Here is a 15,945-nt window from a genome sequence, read left to right as displayed (position 1 = left end):
TACAACAACAATAACCATCCATGAATCAGCCCTCCATAGCCTAATCGTCTATTGCAACCTGCTTCATATCAGAGGACATTCACAACATCGTAGACAATAACCCGTGTCATTTCAAGCTTTACAAGAAAATCTGTTATCCTCTCGCCGTCTCATTTGGATGCGAAAGAAGTTTTGAAAGGCAAGCAATAATCTGTACATGGTTCGTCCTTGTCAAAATAACCTTAAATATAAGGCAGCTGCATGCATATTCGCTTGACTTTATATCGAGCTTATATCTGGATACGTTCGCACACATCATTTGATTATTTTGGTTCACGCAGTGTTCGTCCTTTCAGATCGCTTTCGTAAAGCACAGTTTTTGGACATAGACACGCACACTGAAACATTGATTCACCCAAAAAATGGATTACATGCGGCGGATGGTATCGATTCCGGCTTCACTTTCTTTCCTTCGAATTTTTTTCCGTTCAAGATGATTTATTTTGATGAACACTATGAGATTCTTGAAACTATATCTGCCATATTTCTATCTATTGGAATAGCTCTATATCCGGCGTTATTGATTGTAGCATTAAAGAAGGCTAAAAGAGTTGAAGAAAAACTCACAGAAGAGGAAGGTCGGTGGCAATTACTTTCCGTCCTTTGGATTCTACCATTGTAAACATTACTTTGTCATAGCTGCATGTCAAAATCTCTGAAGAAGCTGAAGACGGAGGACGGTGTTACTCACCATGGCATCCTGGATGGCTAAACCTGTGGAATGCTGTGGAATAGGAACACCAATGCCTCGAAGAATATGTACTTCATTGCAAGAAAAGTCTGGGAGGGCTTTGGTCACCCCAAGCCTTCTGTAGACTAAATCGATCCACCACTGCGAATGTGGGACCCGAAAGGGTTTAGGTTTTTACGGTAAGCCTTGCAGTTCATCCTGGATTCTGAATATTATTGAGGTACTAATATTGAGACTGTTTCTCTTTAGATGACTAGGTAAGTAAGAGAGGATACAAGCCTAGAATACCTGGATTTTTTACTGTTTGACCCGGTTGGCAACTGCACTACATGGCAAATTTGAACCAATATGGTAAGTTTTCGTCGTCCTTAGATCGACAAGAATATTTATTAATTTGGTTCCAAAGGTTTAAATTTGCCTTGATTGTCGTGCAATTTGATGCTCCAAACGCCAACTGTTTTTAAGTATGCAGTAATTGGTTTTCAGACGCGAGAGTTGGAAATTCGGAGTACGAAATTAACGCTTGGTATAAAACTTCGAAGGGTTTCGGTGCAGACAGGTTCCTTCCCTTTCGTTCACTCGAAGAAGGTGAGAATTCATGTCCATCCATTATCCATCCATTATCCATCCGTCGATAAAAACGACGAGAATGGATGCAAATCCTCATCCAAACCACAGAGATACTCACACACTATAAATTTTTCTAGCCAAGTACCGTCATGGGTAAGGAGAAGACTCACGTTAACGTCGTCGTTATTGGTCACGTCGATTCCGTAAGTATCTGATTGAGCACTGCCATGGCAACCAGATGCTAATTTCCATTGCAGGGCAAGTCCACCACCACTGGTCACTTGATCTACAAGTGCGGTGGTATTGACAAGCGTACCATCGAAAAGTTCGAGAAGGAAGCTGCTGAACTTGGCAAGGGCTCTTTCAAGTACGCCTGGGTTCTTGACAAGCTCAAGGCTGAACGTGAGCGTGGTATCACCATCGATATCGCCCTCTGGAAGTTCGAAACCCCCAAGTACCACGTCACTGTCATTGATGCCCCTGGTCACAGAGATTTCATCAAGAACATGATTACTGGTACTTCCCAGGCTGACTGCGGTATCTTGATTATCGCCGCCGGTACTGGTGAATTCGAAGCTGGTATTTCCAAGGATGGTCAGACCCGTGAGCACGCTTTGCTCGCCTTCACCCTTGGTGTCCGTCAGCTTATTGTCGCCATCAACAAGATGGACTCCACCAAGTACTCTGAGGCTCGTTACAACGAAATCGTCAAGGAAGTCTCTACCTTCATCAAGAAGATCGGTTACAACCCCAAGGCTGTTCCTTTCGTCCCCATCTCTGGCTGGAACGGTGACAACATGTTGGAGGAATCTCCCAACATGCCCTGGTTCAAGGGATGGACCAAGGAAACCAAGGCCGGCAACAAGACTGGCAAGACCTTGTTGGAAGCTATTGACAACATTGATCCCCCAGTCCGTCCTGTTGACAAGCCCCTCCGTCTTCCTCTCCAGGATGTCTACAAGATTGGTGGTATCGGTACCGTCCCTGTCGGTCGTGTCGAAACTGGTACCATCAAGGCTGGTATGGTCGTCACCTTCGCTCCTGCCAACGTGACCACTGAAGTCAAGTCCGTCGAAATGCACCACGAACAGCTCGCTGAGGGTGTTCCCGGTGACAACGTCGGTTTCAACGTCAAGAACGTTTCCGTCAAGGATATCCGCCGTGGTAACGTCTGCTCTGACTCCAAGAACGACCCCGCCAAGGAGTCCGCTTCCTTCACTGCTCAGGTCATCGTCTTGAACCACCCTGGTCAGATCTCCGCTGGTTACTCTCCTGTCTTGGATTGCCACACTGCTCACATTGCATGCAAGTTCGCTGAGCTTCTTGAGAAGATTGACCGTCGTTCTGGGTAAGTTGAAAAAAATTTGGAGGTCGGAGGTTAAAATGTCGAAATTGCCATGGTTACCTGAAATTGTCATGACTACGCACTTGTTTAACCTTCCTGAGCCTCTTGGATTGTTTACATTTGTTTACTTACCTTGCTTTGCTTTCGGTAAATTAGTAAGAAATTGGAGGACAGCCCGAAGGCCGTTAAGTCTGGCGATTCCGCTATTGTCAAGATGATTCCTACCAAGCCCATGTGCGTTGAAGCATACACTGAATATCCTCCTCTTGGCCGTTTCGCCGTCCGTGACATGCGTCAAACCGTCGCCGTCGGTGTCATCAAGTCCGTCGAGAAGGTCGACAAGTCTGGCAAGGTCACCAAGGCTGCCCAGAAGGCTTCCAAGAAATAAATTATTTCAATGGAACCGCTTTCTTAACGTATTCCTTGCTGAAAAAGGACAGTGCTCCTTTTTGTTGAAAAATAAAACTTGGCTTAATGTAAAGTACTGTTTGTTGGTCTTTAATGTTGTGTTCCTGGTATATTGGTTGTTGTGAAGGATTGTTATGTTTTCTTCTACGATATTTGGATTGAGTCGTACACTGAATACGATGGGTATGGCAAGCCAGCCAGCTTAGCTAACCACATTTGCAGAGAATCCCAGGGGTAAGCTCGGAACCCCGTAATTTTATCTGCTTGACCTGCATAATGACATACTTTCCAATAGAGTAAGCTTACATCACAAGACGCAATTGATTGTTCAGACTGTCGCTACACCTTTGTCATTTGAAGGCTATTGCCTCTTATGTACAGTGTACGAGATTAGCGCGGATGCATTTATAGTTTTAACTCAAGGACCAGAAATCCGCCGCTAGTCGTCGGCCAAAAGTGAAGAATAGCAATCAGCCTGGACATCAGCAGCTATCATGCATGACCTTCGGAAAGGCGTGGGTGCCTCTACGTACACCCAACTTTCGTATTTACAGAAACGTCTATAGATTTTGAGTCTTGTAAAAGACAATGAGCATCCCAAGCAAAGAGATCACGACAATCTTGCTATCGAGTCACTGTGAGACTCCAACGTACGATTACATGGATCCAATGGACAGATACGATATAGAACCAGTTAATGAGAGCAAAAGCGTTGTTTCCCACCGAAAGCAACGATTGAATGAATTTCGCAGAAGTGCGAATAACAATCTGTACTTTTGAGCCTTATTTTTTTTTTTTTTTTTTTTCCGTTGTAACTGTTTACACAATGCTGTGCTAGGTACTATTTCAGTTCCAGTTACTCAGAACATAACAACAACGAGCATGTTTGTCCTGCAACTCTATGTATTAGATTTGCTATTTTTGATACGTTTGCCGTGGATAGAAAGAAGCAGGAGTCTGAAGTATATCAACAGGAGTCTTTTGAAACTATAAAAGCAGACGCAGGTCCACCTTTGTTGTCTCTATCAATTCGCTTTGTTACCATGTTCAAGTCACTCCTAATAGCTACTCTGGTTTTGGCCACGGCACTCGCTTTATTTTCAAATCTACAAGCATATGCCGCCAAACAAGAAGAGAACCGTTGCTTCTGTAAACCGCACAACCACTTTGCCTTCATGTACGCCGCAGAGGAAACCAAGGAGTGCTGCGTATCCGGACGTTTCGATGAAAAGGCAAAAGACTGCTTCATCGGTCAAGACGGCGCCGAGGTTGATCAGTTCATATGTTGCTGTGATAACAAGAGTGGCTACAATGGAGAATGCAAATAAATCTCGTGAAACTAGCGTGTATAGAGCGCTTTTGCTGTTCTTTTTCTTTTGAATTATTTACAAGTTGACTTATATAAATGTTTGCATTATTGTAGAGCAAGGATACTCTTGATCTATAATACTAAAGGTTCAAAATATCAAAGATGGGCTCGAGCGTATGTGAAGAACACTGGACTGTTTGAAGCACGGAGCCATTTAATTTCGTCGTAAAGGGGCCCATGAGTAAAACGCATAGTCGTACAGAGCTCCTTTAGCGGTTCTCTGTTTCAATTTAAGCACTGTCCGCAGCCAGAGTTTCGGTGTGTATAAGACTACAATGCAGACGGATTCGCCTGTCACCTACTTTCGATCACGTAACAGGACCAACTTGGTAGCGCACTATTACGCTGCGCAGCAGGTTGTGGATGAGAGAAAGAAGCTTGGTGGGGCCAGAGGGTGCATTTCAGGCACCATCCGTTCCCCTTCTAGAAAAGGTGTCGTCCTAATTTCAGTGCTACGGTGCTCTGCCAAATTTCTTCAGTGGGGCTGAGCTGCTGCAGCCTCCGCAAATCAATTAAGATATCATCACAGCGGGCATAAACGACACACTTTCCCGCTGATGATTGCGTGATGAAATGCATGCAGGGCGCTGGGTACGTTGTCGATGCTTTTTACATATGTACATCGCAGAAGCAGAAGCAGCAGCAGCAGCAACAGCAACAGCGTCTGATCGGCAGCTCATTTTAATACAGAAAAGAACTCTGTTTTGTGGCGCACGTCCGAGGATTCCTTAAAGAGCATGTATCACGAACCGAGAAAAGAAAAAAGATTTGCTCCCTCATTTCTGCATTTCCCTTTCTTTCGTTTTTCTCGTTTTCTTTTACTTGATCTCAGTATCCATATTACATGGATCAGTCAACGCATACCAGCGAAGATACCATTGTCAAGTCACCGCTGACTTCAACCACCACCGGTCGAGCGACGAGACCGGAACTTTCGGCATCCAAATCTTTATCATTCAAATCGATTAAAAGCATTGATCGACAGGTAACGTGATGATGAAATAGCTTGCAAACTTCGAGGCAAAATAACAGTTTATCTAATTGTCAGCATGGATGCTTTTTATAGGCAGCTCATGAATACTCGATCATCGGCTTCATGCCGGCACTCAACATCATTTGCACAGTTGTTCTGACAGGCGTTCTTATTTACATCTACGTCCGTGCGGACGGTATGCCCATTACTTCCACCCTAGCAGGTCTGCACATTCCAACACTGATATCTTTTATGATGACCCTGATAAAGATGTTTGTTGCGGGCGGTATCGGTTAGTAAGTCATTTGGATGTGATTGTTGCAACTCGAGTATACAGAAAGGAGTTAACCACGATTTCGCATCAGTGCCTTGTCTGAACACAAGTGGATCCGCTTGCAAGATGGCGCGAAACTTGGACTGTTGGATGTCTACGATGCATGCACCCGAGGTCTTGGTGGCATGGTTAAAGTGATTACAGCTATCCGATTGGATTCAGTGCTGGCACCAGCTGTATGTGATCTGTACCTAAAGTATATGCGTAAAAAAGCTAATTCGACGCGGGTTCCTGTTTAGATAATCTTCCAAATCGGTCTCGTCGTGATGGGTCCAGCTTCGCAGCAAATTTTAACAGCTCAAACTGGTTCTGAATGCCATCCCGGCGAAGCTACGATGCGATACACTAATGTCAGCCAAGAATCACTCGTGAGCAGCGGCTTGACGCAATACGATTTTCGAACTTTGACAGGCGTTCAAGCCAGCTATCTCGTATCGCTGGGATACAGTCTGGCAGGAAATGACTGGTATATACCTACCAATTTTAACTGTCCCGTTCAAGCATCAAATTGCACCTACAATGATATTGAGATCATACACACCAAGCCGACGTGCCACCTAGGCGATTACAACACAACCATGTTTGTAGATCCAGACGCGCAGAATACGACCATAACACCCGCGAAAAAGTATGGTTACAGCAGCGATTATCTAGCATACAAAGATCCTACTGTTCCCCAGTTCCGATACGATGCTTCGATGCTGCACCGTACCTACGCTGATTTCTTCAACCGCACCAACGTGCAACCAAACATGACGTATGACCCGTCCAACTTGCAGTATGTCGGTAATCAGACGTTTGTCGCTTTGACAAATCAAGGCAAGATAAATCTCTTGACGACAGAAAGCGACAAAATCAGCGTGCATATATGTACTTTATCCAGCTATCTAAATCTCACATCCATCACAGTCTCGGGTAGAGATTGGTGGACCAATGTAACCAACACGACTCCTATCAACATCGATTACAACAAACTCATCAACAACTCGTACTGGGCTTCTGGATCAAGCACTCCAAGCGACTTGATTATGCTCAATGCGTATGCGATACAAATGACGCTTGTAGCACAGCTCGTCAATATTCGCAAATGGGAGCTTCTGGAGATTGTTCGAAGCTGGAAGCACGACGCCGACGAGAATAACAGGAATAACATTGAGGCATTTTCGGGCGATCTCTTCAAGAAGGCCGACCAGCTGCTTATGTTGGGACGCCCAGAAGCCCTCGGACCGATCAGTGGCACGGCGTGCTACGATATACCAATGTCATACCACTTGAATCCTGCTGCTTACTATACCCTCTGTCTTGTGCTCTTGATCCCGTTGGCATGGTGGGTGTGCGTGTGGATGCTTGCGCTGCACAGAGCCGACGGTGTCTCGCGCGGCAACTCGCAGATAGCGCTGCTGGTTACTGGCCTAACCAAGGCAGCTCGAAGAAAATTCAAGGGTTACTCGCACGCAGACTCAACAACTGTTTTCAACCACGCAACAAAAGTCGACATTGTCTTTGGAGAAACATATTCAAGATCGCACAGGAGAGGCCACGTTGCCTTTGGTTTACCAGATGAACTTGCTCCTATCAAGCAAAGAAGACGTTCGTTACCAAGAGTTTAACTAGATAATAACAATAATTCTTCAATCCTATGTACATTTTTTTGTTTGCTATTAATCACAAATGCAACTTTTTTCTCTTTTCCATTGATTGCAATGAGCTTAAATTAGTCAACAGGAATATCGACCACAGTGCCATCTGGCTTTTCATGTTTGCGGAACCAGTTTACGCTCCTAGTTTCCAAGTCTTGAACGCTTTGAACAGGCTCTTGGTCAGCCTTGACCTAAATATATAACACAATACGTCAATGAATCGACAGTCACGGGGATATACGTATGATGAACTTAACGCATGCTTCGCTCTCTGAAGCCAACTTTTCGTTCCATCGAGGGGCCGAAGTCATAAGATTGCCCGTAGTGTCGGCCGCAGGTTGCTCAGCAGCACCTGTTGTTACACTCTGGTTAATTCGAGATAAACTTTACAACGAAATTGTCGCTCGTACATACGTCCAGCAGGGTAGTTTTCAACGTGAGATTTGTCTTGCATATTGCCACTAAAGGATCCTTTAGAACCTTACTGAAAAAGCACAAGTTTAATGGAGAGATGGGTTTCTTTACCGTTCCAAAGATGACAGAGCTCTCAGGGAGCGTGGTCTCAAGATAGCATTGCAGCGCGTCAAAGCAGACACTTTTTTAGGTAGCATCGGTAACTAGAATGGTCTTATTTTCAAAGGAGGAGTAGACAAGTGAAAAAAGGGAAGAAAAAACAGCAGCAAAGTTGATATTTATGCAAAAAGTTGACACTCGGAAAGACAGTGATTGGCTGGTCTGAAACATCGATAAGGATATTGGTCCGATTTCTTTTTTTCTTTTTTTCCAGGTTTTCATGGGGGTTATCTCGCGCTGTAATGTATATATACGTGTGTTTGTGTGTGTTCCTTTTCAGGCTTTTGTCTACAGGAAATAGTCTGGAGTACGTCTGCTAACGTGGGGTTCTCCCTTTCTGGGGGCCGGGTCAAATTGAAGGCTACAGAAACATCGCATGTTTGTGAGCACGCAAGGTGGCGGAAAATGCTGCTATGCGACACTTACAAGGAGTACTTTAGATGTTCGTCAATTTCCATAATTGCAGCCTGGTTACCGCAACGGTAGCAGTAATTCGGTGCACTGAAGATGGTCACAACATTGCGATCGTGGCACCAGTTATATCCCTAGCAAGATTTCCCCCAAAATATCAGAATAAATGGGCATATGATTTTTTTTTTCATAACAAGAAGGTTTTCCTTTACCTCCATGACCAACTGATGTGCTCTTGCAACCAGAGTCAAGCCGTTATTGTGATTAAATGTTTCGGAAATGTCTTGTCCAAAGGTGTAACCAGCACCGCGAGGCGAGATGCCCCAGCCGCACCGGTCATCGGGGTCCGACCACAGCAAATCACACATGGGTCCTTCGTGGGGGACTTCTTGGATTCTATCCAAGGACCGAACTTGATCAAGGGTATCAATCGATGGAGACAAACCTCCATGAAGACAAAAGATCTAAACCATTGTGTCAGCATAATTGTATGTTCTCTCGGAAAAGAAGTTTATCGTGACGATGTACCTGATCCTCAATAAGTGCAGTAAGCGGAAGGTAGTCAAAGAGATCCGTAAACATTTTCCATACGTTGGCGTTGCCGTATTTTCTTAAGCATTCATCGTAGAAACCATAAACTTGTGTAATTTGGCGCGACTCGTGATTGCCACGGAGAATCGTCACACGATCCTTGTATCGCACCTTGAGAGCGACGAGGAGAGTGACCGTCTCCACAGAGTAGTAACCACGGTCAACGTAATCGCCCATGAAGAGATAGTTTGTGTCGGGAGAATTGCCGCCGATACGGAAAAGCTCTTGTAAATCATGGAACTGGCCGTGGATATCGCCTTTTTGAGAACTTTAGCTTTCTTTCTCTGCGATACACGACAGCGCTTTTTCGAGCCACTTTACCACACACTGTGACCGGGCAACGCACACGCTGTACGTTGGACTCCTCTAGCAAAATCTCGCGTGCCTAGCACAATCGACCAAAGGTGTGTAAGCAAAGCAAGCCCTTTTCCGTATCTTGACTCTCCTGCTTTCTTGCTCCCTCATACCTTATCACAGAGTTTTTTAATGTCGGCTTCAGCGAGCTGTTTGCATTCGGAAAGCTGTGCAATCCAGGCATCGACATCGGCAACGGAGCTGAGGGTGGTCATCGTTCGTTATCACTACTATATATACAGAGGCAAGATGGGATAGAGATGATGACGGTGTTGGATTCGAGACAAAGGAATTTTACAGATCAGAGCAAGTGGAGCAGCCAGGCGAACGGACGTGTCTCCTCTTTTGTTGAAAAGGGAAAGCGAAATCTGGAATACAATTTTCGCTCGATTGATGATTTTTTTCCTGCCACTTCCGAGTCATCATACAGATATTCACACATCGAAAGCACAGCCTCAAGTAAAACATCTTGATAAATATGTAAGCTACTGAGACTAGTTTGCTTGTACTTTCACGTTGTCGTAATAAGGAATATGTATGTTTTGTAAGCTAAAAAATCATATGCTTGCTTTTATCAAACTCTTTCTCGTACTAGCGCTAAAGACATTCGAATAGCGACAATTTTGGGTATGTATAATCGTTTGCCGTCTATTTCACCTTTGGATCCACTTGTCTTAGAAACAGAATATACCAAGCCATTTGGATGTTATTCCATATGTAATCCTTGGTCACAGAGAAGGTTCAGAGAAGTGATGTTTGCGATATTATGATATAATACAAACTCATTTATTTGTAGACGTTCCCTCACAGCTTCGCAGCAAATTCAAGTGGGACGTGAACATTGACAAGAGTTTCAAAGTCTTTGTCAGAGCTACTGTAGTATGTAACTTTCAGTTTTCAAGTCTATCTGAACGTAGTCTCGACATATATGTTCCTCACGGCTTTCATCGTGGCAGACTGTAGTATATCTGCTAAAATGTCTACAATACCTCCATCTGATACATACATTTTTTACAACTTTTCGTACTCGAATCGACCCTGGGGCTTCGTAAACGCTAATCCCTACTGATCATTCAATGCACTTAAAACAGCTAATTCAGGTATAAAGACGTGTGAGATATGTAACCTTCTGTCGATCTTTTCACTTTATACTTACATACGGTTTATTCCGTAAGTTCTGTTTACCGTGATGCGTATGGCATCGAGAGGTGATATGTGCTATGCTGTTAGATACATGGCTCTCACGAAAAGCAACGAAAAGCGCCAACCATGGATGGTATGAGAAGTTCCGGTGTATTCTGCAAAGCAAGATGCTGAGCAAAAGAAAAGTTGGTACATAGACATCGACGGCGCTCGTCAGACTTTGTAACAATGCAGGAAAACGAGAAATACATACCCATGTTGCTATCGTTTTAGGTAGCTGGGTCGTGAGCCATATATCTGACCAGACCGAAAACATATTTGGAAGCATCATCTGTCTGCTGCACCTTTCTCTGAAAGAACAAAGAGGGTGGCTGTACATGTTTCCAGGCCTTCCGATCGACGGGAAGACTCGTGATCCAAGCGCATCCTCGTCCTTCCGGTCGGTGACCGGCACAAATGAATTACCGGTCACCGAACTCTCAGATCACGCATATAAATTCACAGTGTAAAAGTTTGAACTGCTTCAACACCTCTTGCATATCCAGACCAATGGCAGAACAATACGACGTGCTTATTAGCGGTGCAGGTCCTGTGGGCTTGTTGTTTGCTTACCAGGTATGAAGGCTTGCTGATCTGATATACGATAACTAGTAATAATGCTTATTAAATGTTTGTACGTCAACAGTTTGCTACCCTCGGTCACTCTTTCTACATATGCGACCAAAAAGAAGGACCCATTATCCAGAGCCGCGCGGTGCTCATGACGTCTCGCACGTTGGAGGTTCTTGAGAATCGCGGCATTGCACACCATTTCCTCAAGGAATGCGTTGTCAGCCAAGGGGGCGAGATCTACTTTGACGGCCAAAAGGTACAAGATATTTTGTTAGTCCTAATTGCAACGCAGGTCTAAGTATATATTTGCTATAGGTTGGTAGCATCGATGCCGTCAACGAAGGCACGTCTTTCCCGCAGCTGACATTGCTGGCCCAAGACAAGGCGGAAACGATCCTTGCAAATTTGCTGCATTCTAAAGGTGCCACAATCCATTGGAATACGAAATTCAAGTCGTACAAGCAATTCGACGATCATATCGAGGCTGTGGTCGAGCAAGGAGGAGAGGAGAAAGTTATTAAGGCAAAGTACCTTGTCGGAGCCGACGGCGCACACTCGATGGTCCGTAAAGCTACTCCCGATTGGAAGTATGAAGGCCATGCTCTTGCTACCAAGTTTGCTATTGCAGACGTTGTATTGGAAGGCGACGATGCACACAAACTCAGGAACCAGCGCATGAACATGTTTAATAGCGGAAAATATGGGTTCTGTTTGGTGATCCCGTTGGGCAGACACACGCCGGACGGTCTATATCGTCACCGCATCGTCGTCAACTTGGGACCTTACGAAGAAGACAAGGAAAACAGCAGGGAAGACGGAGGAGACAACCAAAAAGTCACTCATGGTCTCACCAGTGCAACCTCCCTTTCTATCGAGCAAATGCAAGAGCTTTTGGATACACGACTTGCACCTTTGAAGGTCAAGGTCCGCGAATCCATATGGACATCCATGTTCCGCATCAATGAGCGCATGGTAGATAATTACCGTCGCAAACGTGCTTTTCTCGTTGGAGGTATGCTAGACGATGCTTCGTCCACGGAGTTCGTATAAATCACGAAAGGCTGACTCTATGATAGATGCTGCGCACTGCCATTCGCCAGCCGGTGGTCAAGGTCTAAACTTGGGTTACCAGGATGGTAATGGAGATCTAACATCCTAAATACTGGAGCTATCATGACTCACGAATGTACAATTAGCTGACAACTTGGCGTGGAAGCTTTCGCTTGTTCTGAACGGTGCATCCTCTGATCCAGAAAAATTACTCGATTCTTATTCGATAGAGGTAAATAAATGCGTTATAGTTGTCCTGGCGGCAATCAAGTATCTGATACGATCACAGAGAGTGCCGGTAGCCAAGGTGACACTGCAAACAGCTGGAGGGTTGACCAGAGTAATGGTAAACTCTAATTGGATAATGTGTGCGTATATGGAGATTGTCTTAAAGTAAATGGAACTGCTAACCATATTTATATAGCATATATTATCCGAACAGCTATGGGAGCTGTACTATCGTTTGATGCAGTTAAGCAGAATGCAGTCACTAGATTGATGCAGTTATCTCTTCACATCGAGCCAACCTCTCCCATTCTGCTCCAAAATCCCACATCGCCGCTTGTGAAGGCAGGTGAATACATGCCGGACACCAACGTGCTCCGCAGGCGGATCATGCTTGACAGTATAGAGCGACAAACGATTCGGCAGATCCTCCGTGGCAGCGGCGCAAGACATACAATTATTTGGCTGTGTTCCCGTGCATCAAAGTACCCGCCGTGCCCTTGGACGGAAATATTCTGGGAAAAGCTAGCAAAGCTGAACTATTCAGACAAGGCTGTTCGTCCACTCGTCGTCGAATCGACGTGGCATGTTCACGAATACCGTATTCCAGAGTATGCAACATCCACCAACGACGACGTGGAAGATGCTTTTTGGATGGAAGATCACCCTGACTCCCCAGAGTCGCTGACGAAACGGGTCGGATTCAACGACAACCAGGGCAAAGCTGCAGCGATTATTATTGTTCGTCCTGACCTTTACATCGCACACACAGCAGTGATACACTCCCCAGATGATATTGATCCCGCACTCTCTAGCCTGTCCAGCTATCTAAAAATGTTCTAAAGATGTAGTAATAAGTACAAACGTATTCCTTACAGTTATCATAGAATAAATATTTTCATGCATTTATTACCTTCGAAAAAAAGAAAAGAATGGGTTGAGACAAAATTCTATGAACTAGTACATCGATGAGCAATTCTACATAACATTCAATTGTACCTGGTTCAAAGTTCTGTGACAGTGTAATATTCTAGCAAGGAACAAAAAGACAAAGCAAGCGAACAAGATTTTCTTCATCGTGAATGCTCATTAACAATGCGCATATAATATGTATATAAAAGCATCACTGACGCTTGTAAATTAGATTTTATACACAGAGGAGCATCGAAAGGGGGTGTGCCAAGGCTCATGAACTGCTCTGTTTGGAATAAATACAAAAAAAGAGAAAGGCTGTATGTACGTAACTGGTTTTATAGTTTTATATTGAAGATATATATATATATATATATATATTCCCTTTTTCCATCTACTACAAGCGCAGGCACCACACAAGAAGGAAAAATTTATGGTAATACTGATAGTAGTAAGAGAAATGGGAATGATGTAGAAGGTATTTATTCAATTTGGAACAATGGATAAATGTATGTTGATTTCAGTTTTTCTCGCTGTTTGGTGGCATCTGGGGGAAGGGAACAGCTACAGATGTTCGATGGTCGCCGTATGCGGGGGGAGCAATGTTGGATGCGGCGGCTGCCACCTGCGCGTCTCGGGCAGCCATTGCATTATCGTGTACGAGGATAGCGGGCGGCTGCTGCATCGGCAAGAAGGACGGTGGTCGCACAGCACTTGGCCTTGTTGTATGCAACGACGACGAGTTGTTGCTAAACAGACGGTTCAAGAGGGATGTTCGTTTTGCGTCGTTGAGCTGGCGGGCGAGTTCGGGAGGTCGAAGGGTTTCGAGCTGGGATGCGGTAATGTACTGTTGCTGTTGGTACCTCTGTTCCTCAAGCTGCCGCTGGCGCTTGGTTGGTGTAGTCGCTCTGTAGACGCAATAGAGACAGACACCGAGGAGGATAAAGAATATAATGACAATGATGACGACGAAAAGGACTTCGTTGGTGGATGGACTCGCCATGCTGCTGGACCGGAGATCGTTTAATGAGAGGCAAGGGTTGTGTATACACGCGCGAGATAAGGCTAAAGTGACAAAGAAAAAGGGAAAGAGAGAAATAATCTACTATCTAATCCTTTGAGTTACGATGTGAAGCAAATTTTCTGGCTTTCAATGCTTCGTTCCAAAAATGGTGCTCTACCTCGCGAAAACGATGGATGCTGGACCTTGAAAAATTGATGTCGCACGCAACACCCTAACCTCCCTCCTCTCTTTCTTTTTTGAAGCTTGTCACGGCAACAGTCCTGATGTGCAAAGCGCAGGGCGGTCTGCGTGCGGGTCTTGAACAAGACCAGTCTACTGCTGCCTTGTAGCAACTTGGATGTTGCTAGCTACCTATGTACCTAGAAGAAAATTTCGAAATAATTCATGGCCGACATGCAGTGCACAGTCTCACGCTGCACAGTGCAAAAACCCGCGCTAATAAATCATATGCATGGGACCTCAAAGAGAGAGAAGATTTAAGTAAGTAGGGGAGTGCTGCGAGGGTCCCAAAGTAAAAAGATCAATTACGTCTTTAACAAGTAAAGATTATCAGGGAAAGCATTCCAACTGTTTGGTTTCTATATATCCCCTGTACAAGGGCCTCTTCTCTTCGCATATACCTCACACCATTGTTCTCATCAAAGTTCAGTGTGAGGGAACAGATCTATTTCCAGATACTCGGCCACAAACGTACGGAACAGGAGTTCAAGGTCGGTGACAACCTTAGGTTCTATGCACTCAGCATTGTCCTAGTAGACAATATTTTCAGCGCAACGCTTTTCTGTTATTGATTCAATCATTTTCTTACCGACAAGTCATGCCATACTTTGGGGAATGGATATGGTATGATATGCAATATCTTGACTCCTCGTTGCAAGAAGGGAACATGGTCGTCCTGCATCCATTCGCCGCGGTAGGTCATGACCGAGTTGAGATCGAGGTATCTTGGTTTCAGCGCCAGACGTCGCTCCAAGGTCCTCAGCTTGTAAAAGAGATCGCTAGTAGCCTTGTAATAGTTGGGTATCTTGATATCTGGCGTGCCTAACAGATCCAGCAGAGCCAGTACTTGGATTTTTGACAGCTCTCCGGATTCACTCCATTTCTGCGCGAGATGCCGAGCACCGTAGATAGAATCTTCCGCACTCCACGTGACAAATGCTTCCTCGCCATCGAAAAAGACCATCTGCAGCGTCGTATCTGCCGTTGTTGTCAAATAGTCGTTCAGAACTTCTGCAATGTGAATCAATATTCCACAAGGGACCGCGCTGTCTGTCGCCCCTATGAACTCTCCATCCTTGAAATATTTTGAATCGTAATGCGCTGCCAGCACGAGCCGTTTTGGTGCGTCCGGGTTCTTGGTCGCTATGATATTCGAAAATTCAATAGGTCCTAGAGGCGTCTCGTCCGTAAACGTATCCAGCTCCACTGTCCATCCAAGCTTCGCAAAGAAGGAGGTAATGTTCTGCCGTACTAGCTGATTCTCCATTGTTCCTGAAACGCGTGGGATCAGCAAGGGCTGCACGAGCTCCATCACCCCATGAGTTTCAGGGAGTCGTCGCGCAATATAGTCCAGTTCATCGTTTGAAAGTGCTCTGTAGCCACAAGCTGCTCCAACAAGGCAGAGAAACGCAAGTGTCCATGAACAGCACCACCACCACCGCAGCATAATATGTAAAAAACC

At 45.0% G+C, this 15,945-nt stretch overlaps 8 protein-coding genes across 8 annotated transcripts; 4 read left to right on the top strand and 4 right to left on the bottom strand.

The window, feature by feature from the left end:
• Positions 1 to 1,168: 1,168 nt before the first annotated feature.
• VTP01DRAFT_5212 (uncharacterized protein) lies at positions 1,169 to 3,033 on the top strand (the record flags this gene model as incomplete). The annotated part of the gene is made up of 4 exons (XM_069383980.1): positions 1,169 to 1,318; positions 1,438 to 1,503; positions 1,558 to 2,648; positions 2,802 to 3,033. The coding sequence occupies 4 exons, from the start codon at positions 1,169 to 1,171 to the stop codon at positions 3,031 to 3,033; spliced, it is 1,539 nt and encodes a 512-aa protein (XP_069235445.1).
• Positions 3,034 to 3,641: 608 nt separating this feature from the next.
• On the top strand, positions 3,642 to 4,381 carry VTP01DRAFT_5211 (uncharacterized protein; the record flags this gene model as incomplete). The annotated part of the gene is made up of 2 exons (XM_069383979.1): positions 3,642 to 3,823; positions 3,892 to 4,381. 2 exons carry the CDS (start codon positions 3,642 to 3,644, stop codon positions 4,379 to 4,381), a joined length of 672 nt encoding a protein of 223 aa, XP_069235444.1.
• Positions 4,382 to 5,266: 885 nt separating this feature from the next.
• On the top strand, positions 5,267 to 7,339 carry VTP01DRAFT_5210 (uncharacterized protein; the record flags this gene model as incomplete). Its single annotated transcript, XM_069383978.1, has 4 exons — positions 5,267 to 5,407; positions 5,489 to 5,691; positions 5,761 to 5,905; positions 5,969 to 7,339. The coding sequence occupies 4 exons, from the start codon at positions 5,267 to 5,269 to the stop codon at positions 7,337 to 7,339; spliced, it is 1,860 nt and encodes a 619-aa protein (XP_069235443.1).
• Positions 7,340 to 7,443: 104 nt separating this feature from the next.
• Positions 7,444 to 8,164, bottom strand: VTP01DRAFT_5209 (uncharacterized protein; the record flags this gene model as incomplete). The annotated part of the gene is made up of 5 exons (XM_069383976.1): positions 7,444 to 7,560; positions 7,627 to 7,721; positions 7,784 to 7,830; positions 7,895 to 7,986; positions 8,045 to 8,164. 5 exons carry the CDS (start codon positions 8,162 to 8,164, stop codon positions 7,444 to 7,446), a joined length of 471 nt encoding a protein of 156 aa, XP_069235442.1.
• Positions 8,165 to 8,230: 66 nt separating this feature from the next.
• VTP01DRAFT_5208 (uncharacterized protein) lies at positions 8,231 to 9,513 on the bottom strand (the record flags this gene model as incomplete). Its single annotated transcript, XM_069383975.1, has 6 exons — positions 8,231 to 8,303; positions 8,369 to 8,487; positions 8,566 to 8,817; positions 8,882 to 9,201; positions 9,266 to 9,329; positions 9,412 to 9,513. The coding sequence occupies 6 exons, from the start codon at positions 9,511 to 9,513 to the stop codon at positions 8,231 to 8,233; spliced, it is 930 nt and encodes a 309-aa protein (XP_069235441.1).
• A 1,477-nt stretch (positions 9,514 to 10,990) lies between these two features.
• Positions 10,991 to 13,171, top strand: VTP01DRAFT_5207 (uncharacterized protein; the record flags this gene model as incomplete). Its single annotated transcript, XM_069383974.1, has 7 exons — positions 10,991 to 11,056; positions 11,127 to 11,309; positions 11,369 to 12,065; positions 12,130 to 12,189; positions 12,250 to 12,335; positions 12,393 to 12,471; positions 12,528 to 13,171. 7 exons carry the CDS (start codon positions 10,991 to 10,993, stop codon positions 13,169 to 13,171), a joined length of 1,815 nt encoding a protein of 604 aa, XP_069235440.1.
• Positions 13,172 to 13,760: 589 nt separating this feature from the next.
• Positions 13,761 to 14,243, bottom strand: VTP01DRAFT_5206 (uncharacterized protein; the record flags this gene model as incomplete). Its single annotated transcript, XM_069383973.1, has 1 exon — positions 13,761 to 14,243. The coding sequence occupies one exon, from the start codon at positions 14,241 to 14,243 to the stop codon at positions 13,761 to 13,763; it is 483 nt and encodes a 160-aa protein (XP_069235439.1).
• A 659-nt stretch (positions 14,244 to 14,902) lies between these two features.
• On the bottom strand, positions 14,903 to 15,750 carry VTP01DRAFT_5205 (uncharacterized protein; the record flags this gene model as incomplete). Its single annotated transcript, XM_069383972.1, has 2 exons — positions 14,903 to 15,013; positions 15,073 to 15,750. 2 exons carry the CDS (start codon positions 15,748 to 15,750, stop codon positions 14,903 to 14,905), a joined length of 789 nt encoding a protein of 262 aa, XP_069235438.1.
• Between the last annotated feature and the right edge of the window lie 195 nt (positions 15,751 to 15,945).

Source organism: Rhizomucor pusillus, assembly GCF_041956525.1.
Source record: "Rhizomucor pusillus strain CBS 183.67 unplaced genomic scaffold VTP01scaffold_21, whole genome shotgun sequence".
NCBI lineage: Eukaryota > Fungi > Mucoromycota > Mucoromycetes > Mucorales > Lichtheimiaceae > Rhizomucor > Rhizomucor pusillus.
The sequence above is the reverse complement of the archived record's forward strand: the minus strand, read 5'-3'. Positions and strand labels throughout refer to the sequence as shown.